Raw genomic sequence first — 25,311 nt, forward strand, 5'->3', positions numbered from 1 at the left:
TTATTCCTTTTTTGCTATAATCTTTAATATTACTTAAAAATATAAGCATAGCATCTTAATGCATTATTGTAATAAAAATAGGATAAAATAACCTTAAAGAAGGATTGCATAATTAAGATGCTTTAATTAATTTTAATAATAATCTTTAATATTTATGCTATTATACTTATAAAGTTATAGCTATTTAATAAATTTACATTAATTATGCTTTAAAATAAGGGAATTTAATAAGATTTATAATATAAAATTTATTATAAGATAATTATATTTAGCTAGCAATAATTTCTTAAGGAAGCTAAAATAGCAGCTTAAATTATTAATTATACTTTTAGCGCATGTAGCGCATTTTAATTTTAAGGCTAGCTATAGCTCTTAAGTTAAAAACTACTTATTATATTAATGTTATAACAAGCCTATAACTTTCTTATAATAAGGTATTTAAGATAAAAAGGAACCTTTTAAATCTTTTTATATAACTTTTATTAAAATAATATATTATAAGCAATTTAGCATTTCATTTAAAATTATAATATATGCTGCTAAACCTAGCTTAATTAATAATTATAATAAGGCTTGCTTTACCCTATTCTTCCTTTAAATTGCTATTAATCCTAGATATTTATTAACTTTATAATAAATTTATTAACTTATAAAAGTAGCTTATATTACTTAATAATTATTATAAACTGCTTTTTAAAATAGATTTTCTTAAAAGCAATGCACTTTATAACTATAAAGAATTATATATAATGTTTTATTACTTTATAATAACGTTACTATAAGTTTCCTATATTTATTATTAGCAACCAAAGCTTTAATTAAACGGGAGCGTTTTAAGCTTCTTTATATGCTTAAGTAAGTATAGAACGTTTCTTATTTATAGCATACTATCTTAAAATAAATAGTAATATAAAGTAAATAAATTAAGAAATGTAAAAGTATTTACATAATATTATTACCTTTTTATAAAATAATTAAGCTAACTACCTTTTAGCTTGCTAAATAACGCTAAATAATAAGGATTTAATAATAATTAGTTGGAGCTTAAATTAGTTAGTAAATAGGTTTAATATATAAGTAGTTTTAGGCCCCTTAAATATAATAACGTTTATAGCTAATCCTAAGGGCTGGGCAGCTGCATTTTTTAAACTATTTCTAGATTAAAATAAATATTGCTTAGGCCGCTATTATTTTTACTTAATAATAATAAAAACGGATAGCTAATAAACGCTGCTAAATAATGAAAAGGTTTTACATTAATAACTAAATATAGCTATTTTTAAGATACTTTTAAATTACTTAATTAATAAAGAAGCTTAATTAGCTATATTAAAAATATATTATAATGAATATCCTTATGCCTTAAATAATTATTTTAAATATATTAAGTTAAGTTTATTCCATCTTTAATATTAATTAAGTTAAGCATATTATAAAGGATTTACTACTTACTTAAATATTTATAAATACTTAATTAAGTGCTATATTAATTTTAAATAAAGTAAATAAGGGTTAAGATAAGAAATACCTTATAAAGAAAATCTTAATAATTAAAAACGTACTAAGGTACTTATAAAACAATCTTTTTAAAAAATAAGTTTATATTAAATGGAAAAGCTAAGATATATTAATATAAAAACCCCTTAAAAACTTATAAAAATTAATGGCCCTTAATTTATTTAAGGCGTAATAAGGGGATATTATTATTTATAAGAAATTGCTTATTTAAGGTAGTTATAAAATAAGCTTGTATTAAGCTTAATAAGCTTATTTAAAGGCATAATATAAGGTAATGAGAATTATAAATAAAGATGGAATAAAAATAAGTAAGATCTTATTATGCTATTATAAGCTATTTAAATAAAGTTGCAAGGCAAGCCTTAAGTATTTATTATGCTTAAGTAAGGCATGGTAATAATAAGATTTTAAATTTATAACCTTATTTACATATAAATGCTTTTAACTAATTAAGACTTATTATATACCTGCTTAATAAATAAACTAAATTTCCCTTTTATAAAAACTAAGTAATATATTAAGCTAAAAGAAAACTAAGCCATATAGCCGGTTTCCTATAAGGCAAAATTATACTAAGCATATTACCCTTTTAAAATTTCTTTATTATTATTTATTTAAATAAATATATTAAAAATATTTAATTATAAAATTAAAAATTATAAGGATTAATAATAAAGCTATAATAACCTAATAATAATAAGAGTTAAACTTATAAACTTTTTATTTAAAAATAAAGCTTTTAATTACTTAAACTTATTATAGCTATAATAATAAGCTAAGCTAATTAATGCTTATAATAAAGGGCATTACAATTAAAAAAGGGCAAATTCTTAAAGTCTTCTTTTTTATCTTTTTACTCTTCTTCCTTAAACTTATTATAAATATAATAATAACTTAAATTATAATTATATTACTTAGCATTAAAAACTTAACTAGCAAAGGCATTTAAGGCATTAATTATTACATTAAACTTCTTATAATAACAATCCTTAAATATATTAAAATATGCTTAAGGCTAAATTAATATAAATATAAGAAAAAAATAAGGGAGGTATTTATATTAAGGGTATATATATTATTAACGTAATAATTAATCTTAGCTCTTTAATTATTATTAAGGGTTATAAAGGTATTTATTATTCCTTAAGCAAAATAAGTTAATTAATAATTATTAACGCTAATATTATTAATATAATGCATAATTACGTTAATATTAACAGAAGATAAAAATATATTAATAAGCTATAATAAGATTAAGGGTATACTTTTAATAGGGTTAGTAAGAGCATTAATTAAGGCTATATTATAAAAATAAACATAGCTGCTTAAGTAAATAATAAGGGCAATAAAGGGCGGCTTTATTAGCATAATGCTTATAGCTTTATAGAAATTAATAATAATATAATTAAAGGCTAGGGTAAATATAGCTATATTATTATAAGCAAGGGTAGCAAACTTAACTTATTTAAGGATAAAAATATAATTATTATTAATAATAATTACTTCCTTTAAATAATATTATATATTTTGCAATAACAATAAATTAGTAAATGCATATATATGCTAAATATATTTATGCTTATAATAACGGCAATTAATATAAGATATATTATAACCTTTAAGGATATAAATAAATAGCTTATTAATTTTATAAAAAGTTGCAATGCATAATTTATAAGAAAAGGGCAGCTACTTAGCAAGCTATTAATCCTTATTATTAAAATTACTAAGCACTTAATATAATCTTATAATATAATATCCTTATATTTAATTAATAATTATAATAAACTTATGCTAAGGGAAAGATAAAATAACCTTAAAAGTTATATTATTAAAGCAATAAAGCAGCTTATTATTGCTATTATTATTAGCAGCGGTTATATTAAAGCCGTTATGCTAATTATTAAAACTTATAATAAAAGCTATTTCTTATTCTTTTTTTTATATAATGGGAGGGAAGTAAGTATTAAGAAGGATGTTAAGGGATTAAAAGGGTATTAATAAGCTAAAGGAAGAGCGCTTAATAAATAAAATATAAATAAAGAAGGGTATATTAAGGAACTATTAAGGGATTAAAAGGGTATTAATATATTAAGGTAATGGCTTTTTAATAAAAAAGGGCGGCTATAAAAAAAGCATAATAAACATAAAAATAAATAGTTAAAGGATTAAATTATAAAAAAGCTAAAAGATTATATAAATATTAATTAAGTTAAAAAAGGCTTTTTAATTAAGGGTAAGATAAAGCTAAGGGGTAATTAATATAAATAAAAAAATAATTATAAAAGTAATAAAAAGATTATATAAAGGTAATAAAATAGCGTATATAATAAGTATATTATAATAATAATATAATATTAAAAAAAAGGAATTATAAAGGGGAGTATAATTATAGGAAAGTTATCTTAAATAGCAATAATAAATATAATATAAGGGTAATAGCTATAATAAATAACGCTAATATATTAATAAGGGTATGCTATAGCTTAAGGCTAATAATATATATAACTTATATATAATTATAATATATTAATAAAGGATTATATATATAATAATAATATTATTATATTATAATAACTTATAATATGCATAATATATACTTTATATTATATTACATTAAGCATAATATATAAATATAGTTAATATAAGAATGAAATAAATGATTATTGCTTTTAAGGTGAATAAATATAGCCTTGAAATAAATGTATAGTAAGGTAAATATATAATTAGTATAAGATTGCAAGAGCCTTAGGTTTAATTCCTATTATATGCAATATAAAAGTAGAAAAGGGGCTATGTAATAAGCTTAAGCTATTGCTTAAGCCATAATGCATATTCATGCCAAGCTTATATTGCATTTAATCCTTTTATATAATGAGGTATATACTTAAAAGATAAATTTAAAGTTAAGCCCTTTTAAGGCTTAACTTACTTTTTAAATATTATAATTTATAACTCCTTTTAAGTACCTTTTAGCAAATGCTTAAGGCTAATTTATAATAAAAATACTTAATTTTATTTATTAAAATTGCTATAATATTAATATTTATTGCTTTGCTATTTTAAAGTTAAGTATTATTTTCCCTTGCTATAATATTAAAAACGCTTTTATATTGCTGCAAGGTAAAATAAAAGGCCTTAAATATATTTAGCTATTCCTTATAATTAAGTTAAGCTTTTGCTATAAAGATTAAGCTATTAATTATTAATAGTATTTTATATTTATTTAGCTAACTTTAAGCCTTTGCTATATAAGTTAATTAATTAAATTAAGTAAGAAATTCTACCATTCCTTCCCCGTGGCATTACTGCAATGCAATTAAGCTAAGCTTAATATGCCTTTGCTTAAAAGGGTCCCTAAGCATAAAGTAAATCTTCTTTAAAAAGCTTTTTAACTACCCCTTAAATATCTTTATAAAATTAATATAAGATAAAAATTAATTATAGAAAGTTCTTAGTTAATTAAATATATAAAAAAATTAAGCCTTTTTAGCGTTAATTACCTTTTTATTTATTATAAATTTAACCCTTATTTTTATTAACTAAGTTGCTAAGTATTCTTAAGATAAGAGTTTCTTTAAATAAAAAAGGGTTTAACGAGCTATTATTATTCTTTTTAAGTTTTGCTATATTAAGTTTTATATAATTATATTATAAGTTTATAATATAAGAAAACTTTAAATATATATTATAGGCTAGCCTTAGGTTATTTACCGTAAGGTATTTAAATAAGGTTTATATTTAAAGTATAAAGGAAAAGGTTTACTTCCCGTTTATATCCGCGCTAAAGCCTATTCTTATAAGGCCAAAGCCTATTAACTAATCACAATGAGCAAAGCCTAAACCGTAATAAATATATATATTTTCGTTTTATAAATTTAGTTTTAAAGGTATTATAAGGGTTATTAAGCGCATTTCCAAGAAAAACGATTAATATTTATTTTAATTATTTAAGAAAACATTTAATTTATTATCTTTAATTAGCGGTAATACGTTTAATAATAATATATATAATAATATATTTAATATAATATTTTCTTTTCTTAATTTATATAATAAATTAATTTTAAAAGCGTTAATATATTTAAGGGTATAAATTAATTTCTTATTATTTATTAAAGCTATAATAAAGTTAATAATGTTAAATTATTTAAAAAGGATAAGAATTGCTAAATAGTTTATATAAATTATAAGATAATGCTTAGTAATATTAATTTAATATTAATATTTTTTAAGTACCTATATATAATTAAAAAGTTTTATTTCCATAGCTTAATATTAGCATTTTATAAAGAATAAAGTGCGGCTAAGGTATGTAATTATTTTAATTAAAGTTTATAATAAGTATATAATAATATAGCTATTTTTTATAAGTTTCCTTATGGCTAAGTTCGCTATATAATAAACTTATACTTTAATTTTAAATATAAATATATTAAAATTAATAAATAAACGTTTTTTTAAATTAAAATATATAATAAATATAAACTTAATTAAGTTTTATTTTATAATATTAAAGGTAGCTTTTTTTGCATTATTAGGTAAGGTAAATATAATTTATTTTATTTAATTTTCTTAAGCTATTTTACCCTTTAGCTTTATTAAAGCATTTAATTAATAAAGATTTGTTTTTTATTATTTAAGAGGCTTAATCTTTATTATAAAACGTAGAATATTATGTTTTATATAGCTTATAAGGCTGATGAAATATTTTAAATCCTTTAATAAGCAAGGAAATTCCAAGGCTTTAATAGCCTTTAAGCATTTTTTAATTATAAAAAGGCTAAAAGAATTAATATAATGATTAAGCATAATAGCTATTAATATTGTAAAATAGGATTTTTTTAAGCTTATTAAAATATTCTTTTATTATAGTTAATTAAAAACTAAATAAATATTATTAATATAGTCTTATAAGAAGCTATTTATAATAATAATTATATTATTAATATATGCTTTAATAAGTATATCTTTAAGGAGTTAATTTATTTATCATTATATATAAGCTAGGTTATTATAATATTTTATAATAGCATAATTAAATATAAATTATCCATAAGCTATTATGATAATAAATATTTATTAAGATTTAAGATAGATTTATTATTAATAAAAGAAAGTAATAATATTAAGAATTATAATATATTTTATATTTATAATTTTTAAGAGAATTTAATCTTAGCTTTTTATAAGATATATATTAAGAATTAATATGTAATTTAATCCTTAAATATTAATTACTATGCAACCTTTTTAAGTATTATTTAATATAGTTTATTAAATAATAAATATAAGGAAAGAAAAAGGAATGAATTAAGTTATTTATTTAATTTTTTTAGCAGCTTATAGTTTGTTTAAAGTTTTATTAATAATTTTAGTGTTTTTTAAGGTTATAAGGTAAATTTTATACTTTTTTAAAATTATATTTTATTAATTTTGCCTAAGGTAAATCTTAAGCTATTTATTTTATAAAGCTTTAGCTTAATCTTTATCTTTAAAGATATTTATATTTTTATTAAGGAAACTTAAGAACTTATTTTAATTAATAAGGTTTAGGTTAGAAAATATATTAATGCTTATTAAAGTATATATTTAAAAATTATTTAATAGCATTATTTTTAAATATTAAGAATTTAAGGATTTATAAAAGGTTATAAATATAGCCTTATTATTTTTATTAATAATATAAATTTAGCATTATAAATTTAAAAAATATAAGTATTTTATAAATATTTTATTAAGTATAATAATAAGCTTATTTATTTTATTCTTAATAATTATATAAGCTAAATAAATATTTATAAGGAAAATATAAGTATTAAATTAAGTTAATATAAAAATAAATATTAAATTTTAAATATCATTAATATATAAGCAATATTTAATAAGGAAATAAATAGCTAATTTAAGTAATATAATAATATATTATGCGATAAGTACTTTAGCCTTTATTAAATGGTTATAATTTCTTATTTTTATAAAAATTTAAATATAGCAAGAGTTAATATTAATATATTCTTTTAAATTAATAATATTAAAGCCTTTTAATTTTATAGCGTTTATATTAATAAGCATATTAGCCTTTAAGTTTTTAATTATAAAGACTTTATAAATAAATAAAGTAATTATTATAGTTTTACAGTTAATATATTTTCTTAGAAATTGCAATAATATAAATATATAGTTATATAACTTATGAATTTTCGTTTTAAGTTTATATAATTATAGTAAAGATATGTATTTATAAATTAGCAAAAGGGGATAATTTTATTATAATTATTATTTATTTATTATTATTTAATTATAATTAATATTACTGTAAATATTTAATAATAATTTAAATAATAATTAAATAAAAAGATATAAATAAATTTAAAAGCGAAAATTAAATCTTATTTTAAGTTTTAAGTTAACTTTTATTAATAATTAAATTACCTTTATGCCTTTTATAATATTTAATAGAATATTAAGGCCTTTTAGTTTTTTATTAGCTGCTTTAAGGCATCTTTTAATGCATTATTTAAGCCTTAATTATTTAATGGGCTGGTAATTTCCGCCTTAATTGCGAAAGCTATTAATATTTATTTTTATTAAGGTTAAGGCTTTTTAAAATGAATAAAGTAAATATAATTTATTAATAAATTATTATTATAAAAATATTTAATGTAATAATAATAAATAAATAATAATAATGTTAATATATTAAAAAAGGCAATATTTAAATAATTATTATAATTATTAATGGAAAATGCTTTCTTAAAGGGATAATTAAAAGCCTTAGCAGTTATATTTATAAAAAACTCTTTATTTAAGACTTTTTTAACTAAAGATAGTTAATATATAAGCATATTAAGTTGCTTTATAAAGTTTGCAAACTTACTATAATAAGCTTAATAAGGCTGATTTTATTAATATAATTTAATAATAAATAAAGCTTGCAAGGTAAGTAAGCGATAATTCTTTGGAATAAGCTATTATTAGCGATTTCTTAATTATAGTTATTATTAAGCGGGTTATTATTGCTTATTTTATTATTAATGCTATGCAATGTATTAATTTAATAGCAGCTAAGGTTAATTATATTTAGCATTTTAAATTTAGCTTTAATTAATTAATTAAATTAATAATTAAAATTAATTTTAAGTTTAATTAGCTATATATAATTAATTATATTATAAAAGAGCTTAAAATAATTATGCTTAAAAGCATTGCTATAATTATTATTATTAAGGCTATAAAGGTAAATATTATAAGGCATAAAGAACGTTTAACTTACCTTTATAAATAAGTATAAGCTAATAAAAATAAATAATATTTTAAGTAAATAAATATTATTATTAAGCTAGGTTAAGAATTATACTTTTATAGTTTTAAATATTATTTAAAAAGCTTTTTAATATTATTGCTTTATTAAGTTTTTAAAGTTTAAACTTAATCTTAAGAGTAAGTAATTTAAATATAATAATTAGTTATATAAAAAGCTTTATATTATAAGCCTTTATATTTATAATAATAGTTTAAAGAAATAAAGTAATATTTTATTTTTTTATAATTTAATAAAAAGATAAATAATTTATTTTAAAATTAGCTATAATATTTAAGAAAAATTTAATAAAATGTAATTTTAACTTATTATAAATTACTTAAATTATTATTATTTTAAATAGCTAATAATTATTATTAATTAAAATATAAAAGTATTATTTAAGTATATTTTTTAAGAAATATTAAGATTAAACTTAATAAATATTATTTATAAAATGAATTTATTTAATATGCTTTAAATACTTAATAAAATAAAAGATATTAAAATACTTTATAATCTTTTTATTAAATTAAATACTTAAATTAATATATTTATAAGAATAAAAATAATTAATATTTATTAATTAAATATTAAAATATTTATTAATGCTATTTTATATAAGTTTAGCTTAAATATAAACTTAAGAAATTAATATATTTATAAATATTATAATAATTAAATATATAAAGTTTTAATTTTATTAATTATAAAGCTATATTATTACTTATATAATAAAGTTAGCAGTATTTTTAGCTATAAGTAATGCTATATTATTATTATTAAATTTAAAGCCTTTTAATTTTATTTTATTATTTATTTTTAAATATAAGAAAAAGCTAAGGTTTTAATTATATATTAATATAAGCGGTATATTTTTAAGGAAAACTTTTAAGAATAATAGTAAATTTAATAAACTTATTATTTAGTAATGCTTAAGTATTTAAGAAAATTGCATTTTAATTAATATATATAATAAATTATTAAGAAGTAATGTTTAATTAATTAAGAAAGCGGCTTAAAGATTAAATATTAAAGGAAATTTAAGTAATAAAAGCGCTTATTAATAAGTAAAAAATATAAAAAGGCTTTTTTACTTTATTAATTAATTTTATAATTAATAAGTTTTGCCTTAAGAAATTAAATTATTTTTATTAAAGGTAAGTTATAAAAAATAAATATATTTAAATTTATTATTTTAAATCTTTATAATATATAAAAACTTAAATAAATAATAAAATTATAAAAGCTATTAAGTATATAATTATTTAAGTTTAGCTATAAAGTTTTATAAAGCTATATAATTAAATAATTTAAATAAATAAATATTAAGATAATTATATAAAAGTAAAGTAAGTAATTAAAAATTAATAATAAATTTATAATAATGTTTTTATTATTTTATTAAATAAGGCTATATTTATAATAATTATTAATTAATATTTAATTCCCGTAATTTAAGCTAAGTTATTAAGGGGTTTTATAATAAGAGGGTTGTATTTAGTTTTTAGTTGTGGTTTTATCTAAGTTTGTGCCAAAGGGCCGAGGGGCCAAGGACTACCTATCAATGCCCATAAGGGGTCTGTGCGGTGCTCCTTCCTCACAACAACGGTCGCATGTCAAGGCGGTTCTTGACAGTTGCTTAGTGTCTCAAACGCTGCAGAGATGAAAAGGCTCCCGGCTCGATCCACAGGCTTGCGAATGCGAATCACCAGGATGACGCAGCGGACATTTTGTTTTTTCCTATCTCGTCCTCTGTTTGCTGTCAACTTGTGAACGACTGAGGGTTAAAGACATGATCAATTGACGGTGGTGATGGACAGCATCGGTCTTTTTTCTCGACAGCCGATCGATCGTCTCTGCAATGTCAATCCTGATCTTCAGGCACCGACCTCAACCACAGGCTGTGACAACATCAGCTCATCGAAAAATGGCCGAGAATGGGCATCCTATGCGCCTGTCCAACCCGAAACACTTGGTCAGGCAATCCAGCACGTGTCGTCTCATCGGACCCTGTTGACCCAAGCAACTCTTTTCATACCCACATTCTCTCACTCTCACACAAACCCAAATTCGCACTCTGAGTCGTCCGATTTCTACCCATGGAGTCCACGCGAATGGGGCCTGCCAGCCTTGGAGATTGAAACATCAGCCAGTGTCTATCTGACTACCTTTTGTGTCCCTGGTTTTGGCCACACCCTTGAGCACGGGTCCGCTTCGAAAGAGACGGGATGATTGAGTGGTGTATTCAGACGGCGTACTAGTCTACTGGTTCAAGAGCGATTCGAACGCGGCAGGATACCTCCCTCCTGTGATGGGCAGCGACTCCAGCAGTGTCTGGATCTCTGCCAGATCGTCCGCGCTCAATTCCACATCCTGGCAGTTCTCCACCACCCTCTCGACCCTCCTCGACCCCGGGATGGGAATGGCTCCCTGTCGTCTCACCCAAGCGATGGCTACCTGTGCCACTGTTGCGCCCTTGCGCTTAGCAATCTTCTCCACGGCCTCGACGAGCTTGAAATTCTGTTCAAACGCCCCCGGCTGGAAACGCGGGAGGTGACGCCGCAAGTCGTTCTCCGCAATGTCCTCAGGCTTCCGGAACTCCCCAGTGAGCCATCCGCGGCTGACCGGGCTATACGCCACGAGCGCGATACCAACTGTCACAGAATTGTCAACCCGAGAACGAAGTAAGGGACATTGCAGCGGAGGAACTTACGCTCATGACACGCATCCGACACCCCGTTGCCCAACACATCCGTCGTGAACAGGCTCAGCTCGATCTCCACCGCCGCGATCTCCGCCACCGCGGCTGCCCGCCGGATCGTGGCCCCGCTGACCTCGCTCAGGCCGATCCCCCCGATCTTGCCCTCCCGGACCAGCTCCGCCAGCGCCGCGACGCTCGTCTCGACGGGCACGCTTGGGTCCACGCGCGCCATCTCGAACACGTCGATCTTCTTGACCCCGTCAAGGACGCGCAGCGCCTCCTCCACCGACGCCCGGATGCCCTCCGGGCTGCCCTGCGGCGTGTTTGTCGCCCGGTCATATGCGCCCTTGATTGAGAGGACGACCTTGTCGGCGTCCTCTGGGTATCTCGTGAAGTAGTACTTCAGCAGGTGGAGCGAATTGGCCTCTGGCGTGCCGTAGAACATGCCCTGTTGTGGCTGTCAGCTGTGGGTTTCCATGAAGGTCGATCCCGGCGATGTGTCGCCGGAGGGCTTTTGCTCACGCCGTTCCAGAAGTTTGCGCCCTGCTCAAGTGCTGCCTTCATGGCCTTGGCGGCATCTTCGTACCCGACGTTGTCCCACGTCGTTAGACCTGTAAAAGTGTCAGAGCCAGCCACGCTTGTCCAAGTCTCTCGGTCCAAGTCCTACCCATAAGGCCATAGCCAACGGGGCCAACCGGCTTCCCGGCGATGGTGGTTTTTGCGACTGGGCTCATCTTGGATTGTGGTTTGGTATCGATGGTTCACGAGGTAGGTAGGTGCGATCTGCCGAGTAAGCTGTAAATTGTCTGCCTGAATGTCTTATTCTGCTTGAGGAATGCCAGTATCATGATTGAAGCCCTGTATAACCACCTCCTTTATACTCCTGAACCCCGTACACGGGTGCACGATTGATATGCATGGCCATGACTTGCTGAGGAATTAAGGACTCTCGTTATGTCCGCGATTGTCCCGCGCCGGAGCTATGCATAGGCACTGCAACGCGAATGGGCGCCATCAATCTGACCTCGTAGGATCATGTACGTTCGGACTTGGGAAGGATCGGAAAGCCCAAGTCCGCAGAGACGTGCTTGGCCTGGAATTCCGGCCATAGCTGCTGCCTGTGGCATGCATGGTTAGTCTAATTGGAGTCAGCGTACGCCCACCCAGCTTCTACAGTACGCCCACCTAGCTTCCAGCGTTGGCCTACCCAGTATAAGAAAATTAATTGCATCCGCACTAAAATATAAGTACTGCGGGGTTCCTAAGTTAACAAAGCTATAGCTATTTTAAAGGGGTCTTATAGCTACCTCTTTATTTGCAACTTAAAAGTTACTTCTACCCTTTTGCTTTCTACCCCCTCGGCGCCCTTGGCGCCCTCGCTTGCTCTTGTCGCTCTCGCCGCCCTCAGCACCCTCTGCGCCCTCTAAGCCCTTTGCGCCCTCTAAGCGCTCTGCGCCCTCTAAGCGCTCTGGGGCCCTCTGGGCGCTCTGGGGGCTCTGGGCGCTTTGGGGCCCTCTGGGGGCTTTGGGGCCGCTCTGGGCGCCCTGGGGCCCTCTGGGGGCTCTGGGGGCTTTGGGGGCTCTAGGCTTTGGGGGCTTGTATTTTTAAAGTATTGCTTAAATTGGAAAATAGCTACCCTGGCTTATTGGGAACCCCGTAGTACTAATATTTTATAGCGCGTGCAGCCAATTTCCTTGTACTGGGTGGGCCAACGCTGGAAGCTGGGTGGGCGTACTGTAGAAGCTGGGTGGGCGTACGCTGACTCGTCTAATTGCTGGGTGAGAGGCCCACTTGCCGGCCCTTCGCGCTCGGCCCGCACCGCGAGATGGTCATCGCAGGCCAGCATCGCGTGGCCGCGTAAACTCCGATTCGGGTCCCGGTGTCTGGCATCCCAATTGCAGGAAGTTAGTTGACTGATTTTCCGTGACTTGGAGACTTCAGATCCGGCAGTCAAGTTTTGGGCCAGGCCAGAAGCAGGAATATTCTCTCCTTCTGGGCGCGGCAGTCACCTATTATTCCCAAGAAAATGTACAACCTGTCGGCCAGATAATGCTACCACTGCTGTCAGCATATATGCGCATGCAACATTACATTTACGTATAGCTGAGGACACTGGAGATCGGGGAAATTCTGGCCACGAAAACTAGCTATCTAGGATGGAACTCCATGATAATTAATTCTGGACGTTGAATCGATTTCTTGTCTCCTCTATCGATACTGTAACCCAAGGACCAGCAAACCAAACCTGATAAATTGTGCTTAAATGCGGTGATCGTCACGTTGTATTTGTCTGCGAGAGTATTGCATAAGAAAGAAGAAGAAAACCAGAAAGAAAAAAAACGAGCAAATGAGTTCTCTTCTGAAATCGAATAGGGTCAAGTACGCTCGCGGGACACTTCATTGTCTCCCGAGAAGCAAAGTTGTCACAGTCGTTAACAGTAGATGCAGTCAGCTCTATGGCATTCGGAAAGAAAAGCAAGCAGGACCACGCCACCTCAGATACGTCAACGTGCAGCTATCGTAAGCCACATATTGCGCCCGATCACTATGAAGCCATCGTTTTCTGACATGCGGCAACTACCCCTCATTCCAGTGTGGTAGGACAATTATTCTGCCTTGTCATTTCCTCTGCCGAGAACAAGCATCGAGGTCGAAGTTCGGGCCTTCTCAAAATTTGTCCGGACTGATTCTCCTCGTCGTGTACCGAGCACGCTCAGGTATCTGCTGAAAATGGAAATTCAACTTGGCTCTTCGGCCAGTATCATCGCGGCTGCCAAACTGAAGGCTAATGAACTTACTTCAGCGCTGGCGATCGGCACGCGGTTTGGGTCCGCCTTCACTCGGTCAGAAGATGCACGATTGTTCGAGAATCTTGCTACGGCAGCCGGTGTTCGCGTCCAAGAGCTTCCACCATGGTTGCAGCGAGTCCACTTCACCCGCACTACACTGATGCACGGCGAGAACATGAGACACATTGCCGGTATTACTACCATGAGCTCTATTGAGCCGAGCAGCTTGGAGGGCCTCGCGACATTCATCACATTATGTTGCCAGTGGACACAGACACCACATGTAACCTCACGCCGTTTGGTCCGAGATCTTATCACCGGAGAACTAGGTCCGGTTGTGCACCCCGGCTCACTTCGAAAGCCGCTCGGTGCCACTGCTTCAAAGCTTGAGACTTTGTTGGATAAATTCATCCGGGCCACGATGGAATCTGACGCGAAGTCGCCTCAGTCAATGGAAGTGCAGAATATGCTAGCCGAGCTATCAGTCAAGGCAGGCCGCGTCTCATTTGAACCATTTCGGTCTGATCGACTTCTCGCCTCCGATAGGAGAATGCTTACCAGTCTGCTGGCGGGCGGCTCCGAAACAGCCTCACAGTCGATTGTGGCTGATCGTATGCTACAAGATGCCTCGCTCGAGTACCATCTTCACAAGGCCGCGTACACGACACCGTTTCTGTATCCTCGGCATCAATAGCGCTAGCAGCTGCCGCAAACAATGCTGATGTCTATGTGGAATGCCATACAGGAGAAGACGTGTTCTACCTCCCAAAACGACCGTCGAGCGGGCTTCATGACAGTTCAGTGCCCATATTTCTCGCACGACTGTGGTTATGTCAACCCCCATCGTTTGTTAGCAATATCATCGAATTGACTGGCCGTGGTGAGGGAGATTCTGCGCAGCCTGAACAGGGACAACAAGACGAACCTCCGACGATGTGCTATCCCACCATATTCGGTGGCCAGGCTGAACTTGGTAGAGCTGTCGCCGACTACTTGCATTTTCAGGCGCAATACGCGTTAGTTTCAAGGGAGGCGGCAATCTCGACGCTGTGGAGAGGAGGCTGCGAGTACGGTGCCAAGCTTCAACTGAAACGATCTACAAGCGGCCACCATGCGGACTTTCGTCTCGAGCCGCCGCCGACTGATATCAAACTAGACGACAGTGCTAGTCCCCTCACTCAAATCCTGGCAGCATCTGCAAGAGAACGAAGCAGAGGGAAGTGGCAACCCGACGCACGAGACCAAGGAAAACTTCTTCGCGCTACAGCTATTGTGATTCATCAGCTGTACGGGATTGACGATTACGAAAAGAAAGAGTTGACACAGGAGCTACTCGCGGCGTCCGCTCTAGTCAAATTCGCCATGACTGTTGGAATCCTGCATCGAATAACTCATAACGATGACGGCGAGATGTCAGCTTACGCTGTGAACTCATCATTGCTAGAGGAGGAGAAATCTTTGCTTTGGGACTTCCTACCTGAAGCAACAGGTCACGGCATTGGCACCTTGAATCTTATCTTGGCAACGAGCTCGTTATGGACTGGAACAACAGCAGAAACAGCATATCCAGTTTCTCAGAGACATCCGATCCGTTACAGCCCCCGCTCTACCTATGACGCCGCTTCTGATCGTACTATACTCGGGAAAATTGGGCCCCATGGGGTCGTTATCCTTGAGATCATCCGTGACCCTGTTCAATTTTCTACCTACGGACTATCCAGATCACTCATATATTTCACAAGAGGATCGATTCCATTACTGGGTCGCGATAATCGGGATGGCTACCTTTACACCTCAAATCGGTCGATTCGTCGTAGAGAGCGGCTCCTCACGTTGGAGAGTGAGATGGTTCAAAACGCTTGCGACGACGCGATCAGTTACCCCGATCCTGTGATTACGATTGAACCGGATACTTCAAACGAGCTCAGATCGACGATTCTGTGCGCCTGGTACCGTGGAGATCTCGCTTTTGAGATTGATCCACTCAGGGCGCTGTTGAATGTTACCAAAGGTGTGACGGATTTTGGAAGATCAAAAGCACCCAGAACGAAAGTCGTGGAAACTCAGTCTACAGGACCGTTTACGATGCCCGATGATTTTCTGCCCGATGTATTTCCGTCCGATGAAGCTTTCGAGAAAGCTGACTACATAAAAGCACCTGGGAGATTTTGTCCTCAGTTGCTGACCCCATTGGATTTCCTCAAGGAGAAGGGTGTAATTTTGAGACGGAGCAGTGCAGTCTTCAAAGCCTGCAGTCCCACGTGGCTCATATGTGCGGCGGGACTTGTAGTGACCGATCTGGTGTCTGTGACCCGAGAAAAGCTAAGTTATAAAGACGTTCTGTTTGATGAGGGAGAGATTCTTATCGAGTATGTTAGCGAAGGAGGATAAAATACTATGTTGATGTCATACACTCGCTTTCATTTGCGCACAGATAGGTCAGCCCAAAATGAACGCAAAGACAGTTTAGACTCTTCTGGAATTCTTATTGTTTGCCCGTGAATTGCGTGGTCTATACAACGCGCTAGAGTCCTCATGGGGAAGTCTCATTGTGGACAGACATAAGAATAATATTGACCCTAGTCTTATTCAGCTATTTGTAACACATGCTACGTGTTGGTACAAGGTGGCAGAATCTACATCGGTAGAAGACCGGTAATTTGTACAGTAGCAGGTCTATGCAGCCAAGCATTAAATGAGATCTCGCTGAAGGATTTTGACAGAGGAGAAGGGACAAGCAATAACCCCAACATTCTGCATCACTGGAATACGTAGTGTAATCGAGCTCATCGTAATCCACATTCATCGACTAGACATTTCTTAAAGGCTCCCGAGCTATGTACGGGAATAAATCTCCTTATTTCATTCGAACGCCGATTGACTTGTGGATAATACCACAAGGCGGTTTGGCAATTGAAAGGACAATGCCCAGTACCGGCCCAGCAACTGCGAAGTACACCCAAAAATGACGCCCGCCGGGGCCGAAAGCCGGGTCCATGCTGAAAAGACCGGTCACAAAGCTGAGCGGCACAAACACCAACGCTAGAACTGTAAGTCTAGACACGTTCTTTGCTTCCAAATAGACACGGTGGTTTTCCGCTAATTGTAGGTACGTCGTCACGAGCGGCACCGCTGCCTGAAGCTGCTCTCCATGTTGAATGAGACTGGAGGAAAGAAACTCGTAGTCTTCTAGCAGTGATGTCCATTGATCTGACGTTGGGCTCATACGAGCTTGGCGTTTAATGAATAATGTGCATTTATTCACACTCGTCATGGAGGAAGCGACACGACGAGGCCATGATGAAATAGCGGATAATGCTGAATTGATCCTGTCCAGGTCTTGGGCCGAGTTCTCTTCATCCGATCTTGGATTGTCGTAGTCCTGAAGCGAGAAGCACATCACAGCCAGGTAGTTCACCCATTCGGCCGCGATGATACGCAGGGGGAAGTAGGAAATCGCGCCCAGTGAAAGCATCTCTGGACTAAAATCATCAGGTTTGCCAATATTCCAGTAATAAAGCAGTTCTTCAAGCATCGATCGGTCAGTATTGGGTGTTATGTGCTGATGAGAAACATGCGTGGGCGAGAAGTCTTCGGTTCCGCCGAAGAGAGGAGCGCTGGATGCCTGGATGACAAGCTGTTGCTGTCCACGTAAGGACACATATGTATTTTGTATAGGTGAATCAGTCAAGACAATACCTTCAAAATGTCAGAAACTATGCAACGCATTCAACCGCATGTCTCTAATAAGTATCGCACATACCGAGCCACCTTCCACCCCAACTAGGGATTACCAGGACCGAACAGCAGTGCTGTGCAAGGCCAAGCCGTCGGCCTTGAATAGGCGGAAACACGATCACTTTACGACGAATGTTCGACTGGCGGAGCAACTTGTAGTCGGCCCGCTCGATCGCCGGGAAAACGCGGCTGCGGTGATAGAAAAATGTTGTGAAATGTTGGTGCCGCAGTCGAGATGGTAATTCGCAGAATTTAGGTGATTGAGATTCGAAACCCCTCCAATCGGAGTGGACGTGTCCAGCAAAAAACATAGGGTCGATGTCAAGAGTGGATCCAAGCTCGTTCATTACCTCTCTCGTGATGTTCTCTATGAACAGGAGTTGGCCCGTCGTCCCTTTGTCGAGGCCATTCTCATCTTTCAATTCTTCTTGAAGCTCCTTTGCTAGATATACGATGGCATGATATCTCTCTGCACTAATTTCGACTCATCGGGGAAGAACTCGGTCGAAACAATGCGGGTGGCAGAGGACTCGACCTCGGATGAAGACAGAAACGCGTGTAGCGTTCGAAGAGAAGGATTTCGTGCACACATATTCTCGACGAGGTTCGTGTAAGGGGTAGACATGCTGGCGACTCATACTTTGGATACTTTTCACACCGTTGTCGAATCGTTCAGCATCTTAAGAGGGCAGCTTTGAACTAGATCATCCCTGAGCGGAATGCCTTTTATAGCAAACAAGTAACAGGCCGAGCTTCAATTTTGCCCAGAAACGCCCTGTAGATTATAGAGTAGGCTAGGCAGAATCCAAGGCGGACTACTGAGCAAATTTCCAAGTTGAAGCGCCACCGGTAAGCCTCATGTCATTTCTCAGGGGGGCAGTACTACTCGGGCAGTGCAATGCAGGATACCAGTAAATGGGCAAATTATGTTGTGTAACTGCCCGCCAACCAAGAAATACTATTTGAGTGGCTTTCAAATGCCCCTCAACGTGAAATAACCCCTCATTCCTGATTCAACTCGACTGTTTGTCATCATAACCTCATCACACCACAAGTGCGCATCATCTCTATCTTCAAATCCTCCTGTTCCCTAACGATCATTCTCCTCCAATATGGACCCTATCGAAGATTTCGTTGCTGTATATCGACGGGAGCGCGACCAGTGGGAATGCTTGAAGAATCGCGCTTTTGATGTCTGCAATGCCGGCTTGAAGCAGATCGGCGTGATGAGTCTCGTGACGAGCCGCGTCAAGAATGCGGATTCCTTGAAAAAGAAGCTAGACAGCAGAAATAATCTGAAGGCATACAGCAGCCAGAGCTCGATCATGGACGACCAACTTGACTTTGTCGGCTTGCGTATTGCCCTGTACTTCCCTCACCAGAAAGGGGATGTCATTCAAATGCTCAAGCTTCAGTTTCAGTACGGATCCATGCGGCCATTCGATCGAGACTGGAAGCCGGAGGACCCGGGTATCTACCAGAATCTCTTCGGGCAGTACGTTGCTGACCATGTCTGGGTCTCACTCCGTGAGAAAGACCAACCCGGGGCTGGAAAATATGCCACATCTATATTCGAGATCCAGCTCCGTTCGGTGCTAATGGATGCATGGGCCGGCATTAGTCAAGACTTGACATACAAGGCATTTTCGGGTGATCCTACCGCCAGAGAGCTCAAGCTTCTCGACGCGCTCAAGGGCCACGTGGAGGTGGGTGAGCTTGTGCTCGAGCAGCTGTATCACGTTCACCAAAAACGTCTCGAGACAGAGAACGAGCCGATACTCAGTCCTCGAGATTTAAGAGAGGTCATGGTCGACTCTCTGCCGGAGAGCCAGATATCTGAAGTCGAAATCGGCGATCTCGACGCGTTGCTATTGGCCTTGAGGGGTATTTCGGCAGATACTCCGCTCGGCCTTCGTGGCTTTCTGCGAAGTCATGGAATGAGGAGCGATCTGCGTGGTGAGCTGCGTCGCTTTCATCATGAGTTCCAACCAGTACCTCCAACAATAGCATTCTGTTTCTTGCAGAAGGTCGTGGCATACATTTCAACACGAGAAGAACTGCAACGCGAAGTCACAGCTAAGATAAGGAGGTACCAAGACAGGGCTTGGTGGGACAGCCGGTACTGGCAACCGCTCATATGGCTCTCTCTTAAGCTTTCGCCATCACTTGCGGTACCGAGCGTGGCCCTAACAGCATCGCAAGTTCGGAAATACGTCCACTTATGGTGCGCAGAGCATTATGGCCGCACTAGAGCTTCTGGAACATTCGATGATGAATGTGTTATTGACTGCTTTCATCGTACTAAGGAGGGCTCTGCGCTTGCCTTTGAGTTCGTCGCTGAGCTTTGCACCCTGGGTCTTGGTCCAACAGAAGCTACATACATGGAGGAACATGAAGAGTGTGACCACGAGGACGATAGGTTCACTGTGATAGCAAACGCCATGCACAGGGCATATACAGCAGACTCACAAGCATGGGTTGGAGCGGTATATGATTTCAACATATCGCTCAGAAATCACGACACCAAGGACACGTATAGCTTCTTGCACTCGACCGACGTCGCACTTTGGCTGTTGAGCCTAGACAAGATAGATCTCCTAGTTGAGCTGCTCAAGGAATGGCCGCTGGGGGATCAACTCCGCGGTCAGCCCAAGAAATGCTTGGAAGCCATTAATAAGCTAGCAGAGACGGACTCAAGCCAATCGATGCTACGACTGCTGCGACAAGAGACTGGCGGTTTCATATTCTTGGATATAGAGTCTTAGGCTGCCAAAGAAGGCACGAAAGATATGCTGAAGTTCAAACAAGTAGTGTAACTAGGATATTTCCTGAATAGAACTCCCTATATGTCACATGTTACGGGCTCTTGAAGTCTTCAGGAGCAGCAGCATCATAATACACCACCATTACAATATAGATGCAGGCAATCTGAACCCCCTGTCTTAAACATTGATGCCTATTCTAATTGAATTGAGAACCACCTTTATCTTTAAGCGCTAGCGATACGGATCAATTTACACTGTATCTAACTTACCTCGTCACATAGTCCAGTGACTTTCCTATTTCGCGAAACTATAGCCTTCTATCTCCATTCATTACTTCATATATACTACTACATACACTCACACCATGATTGACGTCTTTGTGTCGTGTGGCTTAGTAGAGCACGTTAAAACGTAATACATTTTTTATAAAACATTTAATCCATAATCCATACTACTACATACATCAGGATTACTAGATACAGACTTACTAGCTTTGGAACTGGCACCTGAGCCAAATTCAAATGTGACGGCCCGCAGCTTGTCAGAACACGTGAAAATAGTGAATTGGCCACCCGGGCAATAGGCGTAGAAATTCACTGCCGAATGTATCGTACTCGTCAATGATGGAATCATGGAGCGAAACGAAAAACGAAACCAAAATCGCAGCGCGCCTGTTGTACTTCCAGTATGTGATGGTAGGTGCTAAGCATAGCCGCGATGTGACACACCGGGTACTATTATAAATTATCCTTAGAGGCATGATACTTTGGCCATGTACTACTCCAGCGTCCCGCACAGCCGTACAACCACACTTCGGGGTGGTGCTACGTGTGCTGCCGAGTTTTCCCGACGTGGGCAGGTGGGCTGAGTAAGGAGAGTTGCTTCTTACCGCGACGCCCTGAATATCGGTTGAGATAGCGAAGATGATAGGTTGCCTGATTCTACAGAGATTCGCACTCTTGGACCCCAAGACATGGGCCAAGGTGAAAAGCCCTGGTACACGTGGCGCAACAACCATCTGCAATTTTCGCCACTCAGTTTACGAACGACGCCCGGCTTGAGTTGGAAAGTTGACCGACATATGCATGGTATATGTGAGAAGCCAATCGCATGCCTCCATCGAGCTCGTTTATTTCACTGAAACTACCAGGCTTTGAGGTCTTCTTATCGGATCTAGAAACTCACCTGACTTGGAAGTACTACACTTTTCACCCAAGATATTTAAACGTATTCCGCGGCATTGATCTTAGTAGTTATGCTATCAAAACCTCCATTCCCTAGGTTCTCTGGCTCAGCAAGCAGTCCAACTACCATTCGCAGAGATGTCCCATCCCAACGACGAGATCGAGAAGAGAAGCAGGGCTATCACTCATACGGCCACACAACTGAAAGCACCGGATTCCTGGGGTATCTCCGATACCAAGCTGTTCTTGCAAGAAATATCCACTGGAGCTGCCGTTACGAGACACTGTGGTTCAATTTTTGGTCGTCGCGAAGCAAGTGGCTTGTTAGACGCAATCGAAGCAGCCTTCGAGATCCACGTCCAGGGCCTGCCAGTATGGCTTCGCAACATTGATTTCATCCGGTCCGCCACCATTCGTGGCTCACGTATGCGACGAATCAAGGTTCCAAAGATCATGGACGACCTCAACATGTTCAGGCTGTCCGGACTGGCCACCTTCATCGTCTTGTGCTGTCGTTACAGTGAAGACGAAGATAACATTAACAAAATGGTCGAGCTGCTCGTGGTTGGTGAGCTAGGTACCATAATAAAGATCGATAGGGATCTTTATCCTCAAGTACCGTACACTTTCAAGGGCCACATCGGTACCTTCATCACGTCCTGCCTGGATGCCGATCGAGATTCAGATACATCCCGTCAAGTCAACACCTGGATGGCAGAGCTTCACGATTTCGGCGAACTCACTTGGCACAGTAAAGACTTGTTCATTCGAGAAAAACAAGCAAGCATTGACCTCATGAAAGAGCTGTTCGGAGCAGCAGGCCTCGAGGAGGACATGGCCCGGCGTGCGGGACAGTCGTCCCAAGCGTCAGCCACAGACGACCAAGCTGGAGGCTGGGCCAAGATTCACAATACGCTTCACTTGACAACTGCATATATCGCACTTGCGGCAGCTGCTCATAAAGCCTGTGTTGTTGTCGAATGCATATCAAGCCGCGGATCGAAAAGTTTCCCGAAGGAACTGGACTCGGAGGAGCAGAAAACCGCGTTCCTTGTCCGACTATGGCTGGTCCAGCCTCCAGAACACGTACGAAGCATTCTACGGCAGTCAGGTCGCACTTTCACGTCCGACGTCGAGAATCAGCATGACATGCGTGAGGATGGCGACGAGGAAGTAGTTGTGGTGGGCGGAACTCTCGAGCTTGCTACATGGATTGCAAGAAAGCTTGAGTTCAGGATCAGCCTCACTGAAAACATGGAAGCAGAATCATTTCTTGAGCTATGGAGAGCTGGAGTCGAGTACGGCAAGAAGCTGCGCTGGTCAACCAAAAGACGTTTGTCAACCGCGACTTTCGGGATACTTCTTTTCGCCCTTGAAACCCCCGAGCAACGTTCCAACTTGCCAGTCGAGGCATTGCCTCTATGTAAAGCTTTGCTCAGCATAGATAAACGACTGAGGCCTGTTGCGAGGGACGTTGCCAAGATAGTCCATGGGTTCTATCGTCTGGACGACTATTCCTCCTTCCTTGGGGAAGATGAAGGTGTCGCCGATTCGGAGTACGTGAAGGCGATGCACTTCGTCATAACCTCGATCTCCATCCAGGCTCTATGCAACACCATGAACCCAGTTGGCGACAGCATCGACTCTTACGCCCTGAATCTTGCGACTCTGAATGGTGGAACCAGAGATCTTGGTAACCTCCATGATTTCTTCCGTTTAGCTTTGCACGATGGAGTGCCACCTTTCAGACTCCTCCTTACAGCGGCCTCAGTTTGGGGAGGGGCTCAATTTCGAAATACAGGTCGCCCGGCACCCCAAAGACCAGTCGAGCATTTGCTTGGCGTGGTCTCGCGGCAGTGCACCGTCATCTTCGACATCATCCGTGACCCATTGGCGTTTGCCAGACAAGGCAACATTAACCGGCTCATCTCCATCTGGCGTGGTGCCGTCCCAATGTTACCACGAGATCCAGTGACGAACTTCGTCCATGGCGGAGTAAATGACCGTTGGCTTCACTCAGAGGTCACGCCAGACTTTACTCCCAAACCCAGGCCGCCAGGCTACCAAGTGAAGGGCCAGATGTTGGTGACATTCGAACCCTTCGATACTGAAGCGACACAAGGGATATTTTGTTTTTGGTACGAGGGCCATTTGATTGCCGAATTTGGTCCTCACTCTGTTCTCGTGGCAATTTTGTCGGGTTTGGCGAGGAATACGCCCTCTACCACACTCTCATCTCCGGGACCGTCCCAGAGCACCATCGACATCCAAGGGCGGGCTCCTCAGACCTTTGTTGAGTTGACCAAGTCCGATCTATTAGATCTCAGGGGCTTCACAGTGAAAGGCAATGCTGGTGTCATTGTCAAGGGACTAGGAGATGCGGCATGGGCTACGTTTGCCCTCGGATGTGCGGCTGGTCCCTCGGTCAGCACTCATCACCTTCTCACCTTCATTTACCGCGGCGATCCCACATATTTTGACATCGAGGAGTTCCGTGGAAATATGAACGAAGGTCAAGTAATCATCATGGTGCCATAGGGAAGCTGTGAGCTTGCCGAGAGGTCGGCAAATCCAGCCTTCCACGCTGTTGAAATAGGTAGAGAATCTCGCCAGCACATAGGCGATCAAGATTTGGTTGAAAACTGTCACGGCCAAGTAACGAGGTTTCATGTCAGCGTCATGTTCTCACTGTATGTTGATTGTGGGACCTTTCCTTTTCTAGTACTTGCTTGTTCTGTTTTCCAGGTTCGTGGCCACGTTGTTAAATTCCTCCGCGATGTAGGCAAGGTACATAGTGAACTTCCTCTTATACCTCGAAAACTTGATCTCATCATCCTCCGCCCGCCTGGAGAACAACGCACTCCACAAATAGAACGGCAGTACCGACGTCGGTTTTGTGTTCGTAGAGCAGCAGTATGCACGTGGCTAGACTTCTCTTCCACGGACCATCCAGGATGCCAGGGCTTCATGTTGAACGAAGATAATACATCGTAGTTTCCAGAAGATACGGTCTTCGACAGCTAAGCATCCATGAGATCGCGAACGCAGATGATATATCTGCCGATTCGGGGCCACATGCAGTGGTGAGGTCGGTGGTGAAGACGCTGATGTGTACGATGAGGCTGCTGTGCCTAATGTGCTAATAATTCAAACGTGACATTTTTAATATGACTTCTCATTTTCCCAGGTCCTATCGAATTGTATGATCTATTGATACAGTGCAAACCCCATTGCGCCCTGCATCACAGCAAAGACATCTCCCCATATCACAAGCATTCCCATCCGATATACAAAGAAAATAACAAATGAA

General features: G+C 37.0%; 4 protein-coding genes across 4 annotated transcripts; 3 read left to right on the forward strand and 1 right to left on the reverse strand.

Annotated features, from left to right (window-relative positions):
• Positions 1-11,086: 11,086 nt before the first annotated feature.
• Positions 11,087-12,259, reverse strand: INS49_015553 (uncharacterized protein; the record flags this gene model as incomplete). Its single annotated transcript, XM_043176232.1, has 4 exons — positions 11,087-11,478; positions 11,538-11,973; positions 12,048-12,136; positions 12,193-12,259. The coding sequence occupies 4 exons, from the start codon at positions 12,257-12,259 to the stop codon at positions 11,087-11,089; spliced, it is 984 nt and encodes a 327-aa protein (XP_043019687.1).
• Positions 12,260-14,255: 1,996 nt separating this feature from the next.
• INS49_015554 (uncharacterized protein) lies at positions 14,256-15,008 on the forward strand (the record flags this gene model as incomplete). Its single annotated transcript, XM_043176233.1, has 1 exon — positions 14,256-15,008. The coding sequence occupies one exon, from the start codon at positions 14,256-14,258 to the stop codon at positions 15,006-15,008; it is 753 nt and encodes a 250-aa protein (XP_043019688.1).
• Positions 15,009-19,164: 4,156 nt separating this feature from the next.
• On the forward strand, positions 19,165-20,817 carry INS49_015555 (uncharacterized protein; the record flags this gene model as incomplete). The annotated part of the gene is made up of 1 exon (XM_043176234.1): positions 19,165-20,817. One exon carries the CDS (start codon positions 19,165-19,167, stop codon positions 20,815-20,817), a length of 1,653 nt encoding a protein of 550 aa, XP_043019689.1.
• A 1,322-nt stretch (positions 20,818-22,139) lies between these two features.
• Positions 22,140-24,539, forward strand: INS49_015556 (uncharacterized protein; the record flags this gene model as incomplete). The annotated part of the gene is made up of 4 exons (XM_043176235.1): positions 22,140-22,290; positions 22,342-23,694; positions 23,750-23,802; positions 24,255-24,539. The coding sequence occupies 4 exons, from the start codon at positions 22,140-22,142 to the stop codon at positions 24,537-24,539; spliced, it is 1,842 nt and encodes a 613-aa protein (XP_043019690.1).
• Positions 24,540-25,311: the final 772 nt, after the last annotated feature.

The sequence above is a fragment of the Diaporthe citri genome (genome assembly GCF_014595645.1).
Source record: "Diaporthe citri strain NFHF-8-4 chromosome Unknown scaffold_9, whole genome shotgun sequence".
Classification (NCBI taxonomy): Eukaryota; Fungi; Ascomycota; class Sordariomycetes; order Diaporthales; family Diaporthaceae; genus Diaporthe; species Diaporthe citri.